At 34.5% G+C, this 12,351-nt stretch overlaps 1 protein-coding gene across 1 annotated transcript; it reads right to left on the reverse strand.

Moving 5' to 3' along the window:
* Nucleotides 1-385: 385 nt before the first annotated feature.
* Nucleotides 386-10,459, reverse strand: LOC107699404 (peptidyl-prolyl cis-trans isomerase FKBP8-like). The gene is made up of 9 exons (XM_016500641.1): nt 10,352-10,459; nt 8,173-8,440; nt 7,809-7,978; nt 7,589-7,677; nt 5,988-6,208; nt 5,724-5,896; nt 5,448-5,525; nt 1,966-2,100; nt 386-561 (listed from the first exon to the last, which is right to left on the reverse strand). Exons 2-9 carry the CDS (start codon nt 8,426-8,428, stop codon nt 475-477), a joined length of 1,209 nt encoding a protein of 402 aa, XP_016356127.1. The 5' UTR covers nt 8,429-8,440; nt 10,352-10,459; the 3' UTR covers nt 386-474.
* Between the last annotated feature and the right edge of the window lie 1,892 nt (nt 10,460-12,351).

Consider the following 12,351-nt stretch of genomic DNA (forward strand, 5'->3'; position numbering starts at 1 on the left):
GAAAACCAGTAACGTACCACATCAGTGCAAGGACTTTTAAAATAGTGTTGTCTTACTTTAGATACTGCAGAAGAAAAAGCCTACAATCATATTCTTCAATGTTCAAGACTGTTCACCCGCAAGTTTCAGTTCACCAAAATAAGATCACGGAACTTCACGCATGTTGTTGAAGAGTTCTGCAGCGAAACACGACTGTGTCCAGCAACCTGAAGAGCGTCATTCTGTACATTGATAAATGTATTAATTCTAACTAGGAACGTTTTTTGTACATAAATAGGAATTAGATCATATTTCTCACATCTATTTCACCCCAGCTCATCTTCCATACATTGAAAGTACATTTAAAACCTCAGAACTACAACCATTTTACTTTCAATTACAATTATTTTATGAAGGTCGGTAAGGTGTTTGGGGGCCTGGCGTACTCAAGGTCTTCAGCACCACATCATTCATCTCGTCACAGTGAATTTGAGATTAATTTCTAGCTGCGATGACGACTGATAAAGCTACACCGCCAATCGCAATGGCTGTTGCCCCAAAGAGCCACTTCCAGCTGAGACTCTGTAAAAAGACATAACTTGTTTAAAAGAAATACTTCACACAAAATGAAAACTGTCATTATTTATTCATCCTCATGTTGTTTTAAACAACCATATGTGGCTTTTTATTATATTTTTCAGAAGTCTCTTTATAGCTTTGTGGGATGAACAAATTAAAATGCAACTTATTATTGGCTGATCATTTTCTGCACCAGTGAGGTTTGAGTTGAACTTCAGAATCAGAATCGTCAATGAATCGTTCAGTCTGATTTATGAACCAGATTCACTAGAAAAGAAATGGCTTTAATGAATGATTTGCAAAAAGCGGCGTTCAGTATCAGATTCTAACGTAATTGTCGGTGCACCGCATTTTATACTGCCTCTCGAGGGCCTCAGTATTTGCATGCGATTTGCATACTTCGCTACAATTGGCCAGTCATTTGGACTGGCGTGAGCCAATAGGACTTCAGGAAAGATTGGAAGGGAAGGATACATGGTGATGGGAAAAAAATTAGATGGGAGGAAAATTAAAATTTAAATTCATTCACGTTCTTTAAAAAAGCTGCTATTTTCCTTTTACAGTACTTTGATTCAGTGGATCCGAGTCAGAATTGTTAACTCGAGATCCACTCAGATTGATTCAGTCCACTGTAAACCGTTTGAGTAGATCAGACTCAAAAGAACAATTCTTTGATGAATCGGACATTGCAGGAAATGATGGTGAAGGGAAAAAAATGAGATGGGAGGAAAATTTATTATTTAGATTTATCAATTTTTCATGCCTCATGAATAATTTCAAAGCTTTTGTGTTTTCTTCCCTTGCTAAACAGCTGACTGAATAAAATGAGGTGCGAGGAAAAACTGTATTTCAAAGCTTCTTCTGGCAAATGCAATATTTTAGTGAAAAAAATGTAAAGTTTCTTGGAGGAATGCAATATTTTTGCGAGAGAATGCTAAATTTCTCAAGGGAATGCAATACTTTTGTGAGAGAAAGTAAAAGTTTTGCAAGAGAACGCAAAGTTTCTCATTGCAATGTAATACGTTTACGAGAGAATGCAAAAGTATTGATATATAATTTCACGTCACCATGTCCCCTTAGGGGCTCATATATTCAATCATGAATCTGACTGATCCAGTTCTCGAGTTCAATTCAAACTCGATGCACTCACAGAGATTAAAAAATTTTTCCTATTACAAATAATGGGGGGAAAATAGCTATGTATGAATTTGGAACAACATGAGGGTGATTAAACATTTTTTATTCATTAATCACTTTTTATTTATAACCTTTAATAGGGTAAGGCATAAATGTGCACTTTGTCATCTGTAAAACCCACTTCCTGTTGAGAGTAAACAGACATGCAACCTCATAAATAAACCGTGCATCCTGTTAAATAGTTGAAAAAGGGCTATTTTAAGCTCTCACCCATGAGGACTTGGCACGGTGTTTCTGCACACTGGCGTTCGTTGGGTTACCCAGCATCTTTTTATACATGGCCTGTTCGGCTCCTTTCTGCTCGGAGTGTTTCTTCACAAGTTTCGACAGCTCAGCGTGGATGGTCTGCCGAGGAAAGGGCAGAGAGAGTGAAAAGCGTGTGTGTGTGTTATCGTCAGGCTGATGAAACTGTTGCTCACTGCAGCACACCGACACATTTGGGCGGGCACCAAAATGATTAAACATGACAGTGCTGCCTGCCAGAGATTGAGTGAAAGCAAGATATAAACCAATTCAAGATTAAAAACACATTCACGTGTTTTCCAATATCAGCTGCAATGCCACAGAACACAAAAGCAGAAGTGAAAGCATCTTGTACTAATGAAACGTGTCTTTATAATGGGTCACACAAATATGCATGATAATTTTTCTCTTATGTAACCTCAAAATCAAGACCCTGGAGTTTTATTCTCTCCATACCTGAGTGAAGAGGTTTAGATCTGCTCTAGTTTTAGCCAATGAGTGTGCAGACGATAAATGAGAATGCAAAAAATCATTTTGTTATATTTAGTTCACACACTTGTTTCTGCCAATGCCGAGGAGTTCGATTCATTTAGTGAATCAGTTTACTCAGCTGGTTTGTTTCAATTAACCAGTAAAAATAAGCAGTTTATAATTTAATTTTGAATCAACACTACAAATCTCAAGTGATCTTCTTGTAGAATGTTTCATGATTCAATAGCTGAATCTTAATTCTTCAAATTAATCTAAATTGTTCAAGTGGACTGACTCGTTGAACAGTTGAATCTGAACTGTTCATATTTTAGCAAATCAAAAACAATGGAGTGATTCAAGAAATAGTTCATTGACTGAAGATTCATTTATGAACTGATCTGTTCAAGAGTTGAGTGTGAATCATCATTTAAGTGAATCTGAATCATTCAGTTTTACGTGAGTGAATTGGTTCATTCATTCAGTTTGCTTCAATAGACTGGTTTAAAAAAACAGTTCACATATTCATTTTGCATCAGAACTACATATTTCATGTGATTTTATAAAATGGCTAATTTATGAATTGATTTGTTCAACAGTTGAATGTGAATACTTCAAGTGAATCTGAATCATTCAGATTTATTTTAGCAAATAAGTTCACTCAGTTTGCTTGAATGGTCTGATTCAAAAACAGTTAATTGATTAATTTCAGGACATCGTTAAATATTTCAATTGATCTTGTAGAATGTTTCATTTACAAACTAATTCGTTCAACAGTTGAGTGTGAATTGTTCAAACAAATTTGTTTCAGCAAATCAGTTCACTCAGACAGTTTGTTTCACTGAACTGGTTTTAAAACGTTTGTTGATTTGTTCTGAAGAACGATTCAAATCCCTGATCCACACCTTATATGGTTACTTAAAAAGTGGCATTATGATGAAGAAACACTGCTAAATCAAAGTGTAACATATAAACATCAAAATTACAATTCAAAACATGAGGTTAAACAATTTAAGGCTAATTAGATTGAATATACAGTGTCATTATTAATAATAAGCAAGGAGCGAGGGCTGTGAATGGCATTTTGAAAGTAAACTTTCAGGAGCCACCCGAGTCAAACTACACCATGACAACCTGCCATTTACTTTAATTACTGGCTAATGACTAAAACAAGTATGGTAAAGGCAAAGTGGCGAGATGGGATCAGATTGGATGAAGGAATTCTGCATTGGAGCGTCTCTATAGGCCAGACACATGAGAAGAGCGAGGTGTAAATGTGCAGACGTAGGTGGCTTGGCAGTGGCAGGCTGGTCATACAGCAGTCAGGAGCTGTCAGATGGAGGGACACAGGGAACCTCATCTGTCCGCCTGTGTGAGCAGAGCAGGCCAACGCTGCTTTAGATATGGTACGTGTGCGGAGGGACCCGGCTATTTATAGACACGGAAAGAAATGCGATCCTAGGAGTTTTTGAACACTGTTCTTTCTGCAGTCTGACTGAATTTGAGAGTCTGCAGCGCCATCTGCTGGTTATAATGGGAAACGCACATGATTCTGGGACCTGTTATACAAGTAGTTCTTAAAGGGGTCATATGATGTTGCTAAAAAGAACATTATTTTGTGTATTTGGTATAATGCAATGTGTTTACGCGGTTTAAGGTTCAAAAAACACATTATTTTCCACATACTGTACATTGTTTCTCCTCTATGCCCCGCCTTTCTGAAACGCGTCGATTTTTACAAAGCTCATCGGTCTGAAAAGCGAGGTGTGCTCTGATTGGCCAGCTATTCAGTGCGTTGTGATTGGCCGAATACCTCAAGCGTGTGACGGAATTGTTATGCCCCTTACCATACTGTGATGCCGTGTCCGGCCGGAACAACGAGACAAAAACATTAAAACCCATTATAAACGAGGCATTTGTTGCATCCAGTGGGGACATAATTTGCAACTTTAGGGATCTTATCTATTCACGAATAGCTTGTAATACTTCAAAGAGAAAGGAAATCGCATCATATGACCCCTTTAATAGACAGCAATTTTCAAAAAAGCACAATCATAATGTAATACAATATTAATAATAATAAAAATAAAAAATTAACATACACTAAATATAAAATAAGACAGAAATTAAAATAAAATAATAGTTCTCAACAGATACCAATTTTCAATAGAAGACATAAAAAAATAAAGATAAGATAATATACAAGATGTAAAATAAAATAAAGATAAAATACGATATAAAATAAAGATACCAATTTTCAATAAAAGACAAATAAGAAAATAAAGATAAAATAATATATAAGATGTCAAATAAAATAAGATATAAAAATAATCTAAGATATAAAAAAGATACAAATTTTCAATAAAAGAAAAATAAAATTAAATAAAGATGAAAACTTAGATATAAAATAAGATATACAAATTAAATAAAGATAAAATAAAATATAAAAGACACAAATTTTCAATAAAAGACCAATAAAATAACAATATAAAATAAAAATTAAATAAGATATGAAAATTAAATAAATTAAGATATAAAATAAAAAATAAAGATAAAATCAGATCAAACAAAATATGACTAAATAATATGACAATAAAAAAAGATATAAAATAAAAAAGCGAAAATTAAAATAAGAGAAAATAAGAGATAAAAAAATAAACAAATATATAAAGATACCAATTTTCAATAATAGACAAAAAATTAGATAAAATAAAATGGATATATTAAGATCTTAAATAAATTAAGATATAAAATAAAATAATATAAAATAAAGATATAGAATAAAATAAAATACAATATAAAATAAAATAGTTCTTAACAGATACTAATGTGCAATAAAACAATAATACAAAATAAAGATAAAATAAAAAAATAAAATAAAAAATTAAGATAAAATTAAAATTAAATAAAGATTTAACAAATATATATTTTAAAATAAAACAAAACATAGTTCAACTATGATAAAATTTCACTTGTGTTACCTTATTACTTGGTTCCAACTTCAAGGCCCTTTTCAGTGTTTTAATGGCTTCAGCATACTCGCCCTGCAGAGCCAGTACCTGCGGACACAAACACACGTCAGCACTTTTTCATCTCAACACATCTCAAGCTGTTCGTTTTTTCCTCTGCTGTGGCTGGAAACCTAAACGGAACCAAACGACTGAACAACCCGCTTTCGCTTTGTCCAAACCAAGGAGTGCATTACTATTTAATGAGAGTGAGTGAAAACAATATGCATCTGAACCCAGTAAACCAACCTTGCCTTTGCGGAACAGGGCTTTGACATTGTCCGGCTGGTGCGCCAGGACGGAGACGCAAGAGCGCAGTGCGGCTTCATAGTGGTCTAGTTTGAGTTGAGCAGCGGCCATGTTATTGAGACATTTCACCTTCATGTCCAAAAGTTCTTCCTCTTCTTGTTGACTGATGTCCACTGAGATAAAAGAGTAATATGATTGCAGACAAAACCATAAAATGATTTATTAGGAAATAAACTGAATGACTCATGAATGAAGCAGTATCACCTCTGGATGTCGCTTCAGTTATCTGTAGAGCGATTCCGTACGAGTTGATGGCGAAGGCGTAGTCGGTGCGCTGGTAGTGGATGTTTCCTCGCTCTCGTTTTCTGTTGGCCAAACTGATTCGCTCAGAGGGCAGCATGAGCTCCAGGTCTGGGGCGTCTTCTGCCGACAACAGCTGCACCTCCAGGATGAGATCAGCGTCAGGAGGCACAGCAGGAGTAGAGCTGACAGAGGAGATGGACAGGGTTAGGAGTCACGCAGACCATGTTTAACACAGAAAATATTACTGCAATGTCATACTTCTGTTCAAAAGTTTGGAGTCGTGCGATTTTTAATGGTTTTGAAAGAAGCCTCTTAAGTTCACCAAGATTGCATTTATTAGATCAAAAATACAATAAAAACAGTAATATTGTGAAATGTTATTACATTTTAAAATAACTGGAATCTATACGAATACATTTTACAATGTAATTTATTCCTGTTGCAAAGCTGAATTTTCAGCATCATTACTCCAGTCTTCAGTGTCACATGATCCTTCAGAAATCATTCTAATATACTGATTTGATGTGCTGCTCAAGAAACAGTTCTTATTATTATCAATGTTGAAAACAGTTGTGCTGCTTTATATTTTTGTGGAAACTGTTAATATATAACTGTTAAATTTAACTTTGATAAATAGAAAGTTCAAAATAATAGAAAGAAAAAAAACTGAAATAAAAATCTTTTCTAACATTCTAAATGTCTTTACTGTCAAATTTGATCAATTTAATGTGTCATTGCTGAATAAAAGTATTCATTTCTGTAAAAAATGTTTTTATCATAAATGTAATTATATAGAATTATGGTACTGAGTATATAAATGGTATTTGCTTTATACATACATACACACATATATATATATATATATATATAGTATCTCACAGAAGTGAGTACACTATTAGACAGCATTGTTTTAATTTTTGTTTTGATCTCAAATAAGTCTTGCTGTTTTGCTTTTTTGTTAAAGCAGTGTTTCTGTTGTAAAGTTGTACTTTGTCCACCTCTGCTGACCCCCCACCCCTTCAACCTCTGCAGCAATGCTGGCAGCACTCATACATCTATTTCCCCAAACACAACCTCTGGATATGACGGTGAGCACGTGCACTCAACTTCTTTGGTCGACCATGGCGAGGCCTGTTCTGAGTGGAACCTGTCCTGTTAAACCGCTGTATGGTCTTGGCCACCGTGCTGCAGCTCAGTTTCAGGGTCTTGGCAATCTTCTTATAGCCTACGCCATCTTTATGTAGAGCAACAATTCTTTTTTTCAGATCCTCAGAGAGTTCTTTGCCATGAGGTGCCATGTTGAACTTCCAGTGACCAGTATGACAGAGTGAGAGCGAGAGGGACAGCAAATTTACACTGTTATACAAGCTGTACACTCAGTACATTACATTTTAGCAAAGTGTCATTTCTTCAGTGTTGTCACATGAAAAGATATAATAAAATATTTACAAAAATGTGAGGGGTGTACTCACTTCTGTTTGTGTGTGTGTTGTGTGTGTTTGTGTGTGTAATATTAACCTTAAAACATTTCCATGAAAACTAATATATATTCTGAATCTAACCTGCCAAGGGCACCGTATGCATATTTAGCGCCTGCTTCAATCAACGCCTTTTCGCTCATTTCCATCAGCTGTACAGTAAGATCCAGCACCTAATTATAATAGGAACAACAAAACATATCATGTTTTTAATCATTTGTTTTTAGAAAACAATTGAGGGTCCTGAAAATGTAAGGTATAAATAAAAGTAACATTTAAAAAAATACAGTAGATATAATAATACCTGGAGGACGTCCCCATCACCAAGTGTAAAAGATACGTTTGGCAGCTCTTCTACCACAGTTCCATCAGTAAGAGTGGTTTTAAGATGAATTGTGACATTTTGGCCTCTCTGGGGTCTGCTGTCTAGACCAGCTCCGGCTTCCACAACTTTCTTTCTAAGCTGCCCATTTCCTGTATTTTCAAAAAGAAAATATTTTATAACAAGCTAAAAATCCCCATCATACTTTACTCCACCGCTGTGACATCCAGACGCATGAATGCACTGGCAAAATGTGCTGGATATTTTCCATTTATAGTGTTAATCTCTATCATTTAATGAATTATTGCTGCCACAATGACTACAAAATGTGTACAAAAAAATTTACCTAAAACATCCAGCCACTCTTCCAGTTCTGTAGAAGGAGTTCGATCTGCAACTGCATCTGCTTTTGTAGCGTCTTTCTTCTTTCCTCCACCTGCATCTTCTAAAGGCGGGAGGTCATCATCCACGTCGTCTTCAACATCATCCAGCATTGAAAAGTCTTCCCCACTATCGAGCAGCGAGGCACGTCCAGATTTCTTACCAGATGGCGCCACCTCCTGGTTATCAGCAGAGCCGTTCACAATCTCACTGTCGGCCATCTGGACGCAATTCTAAAAGAGCGAAAACAAGTTTCCCTAAAAGAATAGTTCACCCAAAAATGAACATTTGCTGAAAAGGTACTCACCCTGAGGATATTCTAAATGTAGATGAGTTTGTTTCTTCATCAGGTTTGGAGAAATTTAGCATCACATCATTTGATCACCAATGGATCCTCTGCAGTGAATGGGTGCCGTCGGAATGAGAGCCCAAACAGCTGATAAAAGCAGCTGGATTTGTTTCTTTCAAACATGCAGCTTTTCACTTCACAAGACATTAACTGATGGACTGGATTTGTGTGGATTATTGTGATGTTTTTATCAGCTGTTTGGACTCTCATTCTGATGGCACCCACTCACTGCAGAGGATCCACTGGTGATCAAATGATGTGATGCTAAATTTCTCCAAACCTGTTCTGATGAAGAAACAAAGTCATCTACATCTTGTATGGCCTGAGGGCGAGGACATTTTCAGCAAATTATAATAATTTCTCTGTAAACTATTAATGTCATTCCAATGATAGCAGCAGCAGCATAAAGTTCGTATGGAACAGAGCAGCTTAGACATTCTGCTAAACATCTGCTTTTGTGTTTCACACACAAACATAGTTAAACAAGTTTCCTCCCACCTATTGTTTAACGTACACACATTTATGCACTACTTTATATGGATTTCTAGGATAAGCTCAACCTTTTTTAAAACAAAAATCCTCAGCAAGAAGCTCAGCCTGTGACATTACGCATAAAGTGAAAATCTCGAAGAATCAGTACACATTATTCGCCAATGGCAATCTCTGTAAATAATAAACCAACACTGGTTGACTTTTAACTACCCATGTCATCTCCTCTCAAGCTTTTATGCTTGTGCACAAAACAGTATAGGCCTACTTATTACTGTTTACAAAAATCATTTCAATTAAGTGTTTATCATTACACTGCCAAAGGCATTCAGCAGGACATTGTTATATTCATAAAACAGGCCACATTTAGTTTTATTCCAATCACAATTACATCAAAGCAATATCGGAAACAAATGAATAAATGATCATTAAAAATACAATCACTTTAAAAACAATGACAATCAACTGTAAAACTGCATAATACGCCGACCGAATCTTTACAAAAATACTATGGTCCTGAATGATTGCCATATTGACATGTCGTGGTATTTACATAATAATCCAAATACTCACAACGTGCAAAACAAACATGGTATTAACATGGTACTTGTTGGAAAAGAAACCCTAGTTATCGCAGAATAAGCAAAACGGGTATTTATTACAAATATGATCGAATAAACCTTCGTTTAAATTAAATTATATTTCAATGTCCATCTTATAAGTATGGATAAGCTAATAAAACCCTTATGCAAATACTGTGGTGTTATGGAACGTAATGATTACCGTATTTATAATTTAAGGTTTTATATGATAACGTTACTTTAAGTAATCGCGACATTACCGTAGTAAACTCGCAAAAAAAACGTGGCACTACCATAGTACTTTTTTTTTTCTTTTTTTAGAAAACAAACTCTAATTGTCCTAGAATACGCTAAAATTGTAATATAAAAACATTCACAAATATTCATTTAAATGAAATGATTTTAATGTGCATCTAATATGTGTGTTGTAAATATATTGAGTGTAAATCCTGAGACTTACGACAGCAATTTAACATTTATTGAATGAGGTCTCTTGTATTTAATTACGAGTGGGCGAGCATGCATTCCCGAGACGATTTCAAAAACCTGCGATTATTAGCAGAAATGACCGCATTTCCAGAACATTCCGGCAACTTTGATAACGAGGTCGCGCCACAACTTACTGTGCTACACACAGCGTGCCGAAACAACTCTCGTGTAAAGCTTTATGTGCACTGAATGCTTTAAAAGTGGGCTGAGAAATGAAATGACATGAAAATACTTACCGCGTTGGGAGAGGAAACCTGCACGGAGGTGCGCAGCAACAACTTTGACAACAAAACACGATCAATCTGTGCAGCTTCCGGGTAAAGGTCAACGGTCAATCCCGACAAGTACAAAATAAAAGTCACAAAGTCAAGGTCGTTGCAATGACTGCAGGGGACTTTTATATTAAATGTTTAAGCTAGTTTTTAAAATATAAATGCGTATTATACGATGTAATTTTGACTAAAATTACCACTTAATACAATAAAAAAATATTTATAATATACCTGTTTTATATTCATAACATTTTTATTTATAATATACCTGTATATAGATCTACAATTAAACATTTATTTTACTATATTTATTAAGTTATATAAATGTTTATCATATTTTATAATTATTTGGTTTGTTTTTATAGGGCATCTGGGTTTCACTCAAATTATTTCATTTAAAAAACAAAACCGGAACACATAAAATATCAAATTACATTTATTATTGATGCAATCATTTCTTTTTGATAAGCAAATTTTCTGTTTTGTTTTTTTTCTGTCTAAAGAAACTTTACAATATAAAGAAACATACAAAGGACATATTTAGCTACACAAGACACCTAAGGCCCTAGGACAAAGATCTGAGCTACCCTACTATAAAATACAAAGCAAACCCAGTGGGACAGACTGCTTCATATTGAATACTGTCATGTCGCAAGAAAGGACGATGAAAATTACAGGAGAAATTTCTGTCATTCCCTCCCATGATCCTTCCTGCTCTAAAATACACATTTTCCTCTCAAACATTTCTAATGTCACAATATTATACATCACAACAGAAGTGCAGAGATGGCCAACAACTGGACGTTGAAGCAGGTCAGTGAGCAACTACACAATACCAGCCTTCAGGACCCTTAATTCGATGTAAAATGGCTGAAATTTCTAATATGGTAACACATTTGATGGTTAATTGCTCTGATCTTGTGTTTTCACATTCATATAGACTCACAGTTATCTTTCTGTTTTGTTCAAAAATCTCTTGAGCAACAAGACATTTTCTTCACACCAACTGTGTGTTTGAGGAATTATTTGTGACCATCGATCTGCCGCTTTTTACAGCAAAAGCATCTCTTTAAAATACAAAAACACAAACGGATTCTTTATAACTTATTTTCAGCTGTACTCATTGGTTGTGACTGACATATCAAAACATGTCAATGATATCAAAATGCATTTTACAGTATTTACAGTAAACCAAAGGTCAGGGGTGAGGGGCAAGAAAGGTAAAGGGCTGCGTACCAGACAAACTGAAGACAAGCATGGAAATCCATTCAGAACTTACCAGGAGGCTGAGCCTGGTTCTCTCAGATGGCCAAAATACACCGTGAACTTAATAGTCACTGGACAAAAGCATTTTAAACTGGAATGGATTTTTCATCCTGTAATGAAGCACTGAATAAATAAGTGTAGGCATGAAATGGCTGGTTTAATGAGGTTACAAATTTGTCAACAGGAATTTTTGTCAATTATTCATTTATATACAAAAGAGAATCTCACTAAAACGGTCAAAGTCATATTTCACCCAAAAAAAAAAGAACAAAAGAATGATTATAATTTTTATTTTTGTTAATATAAAAACAATTTTATGCAATTTTATATATATATATATATATATATATACACACATACACACACGCACGCATTGTAACAATTATTATTCATTGTTATTTTATATTTTATGGTTTATTTTTCATACAAATATTAAATGTTATTACTATATTAATTTAAAACAGTAATACAAATTAGAATCTATTGTTACTTTTAACAATTATTATTTTGCAGCATTTCTTATTTTATTTTCATAATAATTAAGCGCATTCCATACGTATATACTTTAATGCCATTAAACCCTATTTTATTATGCAAAACTAATTAGAATATTCATAGAACATAATAGAATTTGCTGTATTCCTTGTAAAACTGTATATATATATATATATATATATATATATATATATATATTATAT

This window comes from Sinocyclocheilus anshuiensis, unplaced genomic scaffold (genome assembly GCF_001515605.1).
Source record: "Sinocyclocheilus anshuiensis isolate Anshui unplaced genomic scaffold, SAMN03320099.WGS_v1.1 scaffold766, whole genome shotgun sequence".
NCBI classification, from domain to species: Eukaryota; Metazoa; Chordata; class Actinopteri; order Cypriniformes; family Cyprinidae; genus Sinocyclocheilus; species Sinocyclocheilus anshuiensis.

What these genes read in the sequence shown, in the direction of transcription:
- LOC107699404 (XM_016500641.1), bottom strand. Translation starts at nt 8,428, where the DNA reads ATGGCCGACAGTGAGATTGTGAACGGCTCTGCTGATAACCAGGAGGTG. An exon ending in CCCTGTTCCGCAAAGGCAAG is followed by an intron (nt 5,526 to 5,723) that starts GTTGGTTTACTG and finishes TTGTGTCCGCAG; the next exon opens with GTACTGGCTCTGCAGGGCGA. An exon ending in ACCGTGCCAAGTCCTCATGG is followed by an intron (nt 562 to 1,965) that starts GTGAGAGCTTAA and finishes GTCTTTTTACAG; the next exon opens with AGTCTCAGCTGGAAGTGGCT.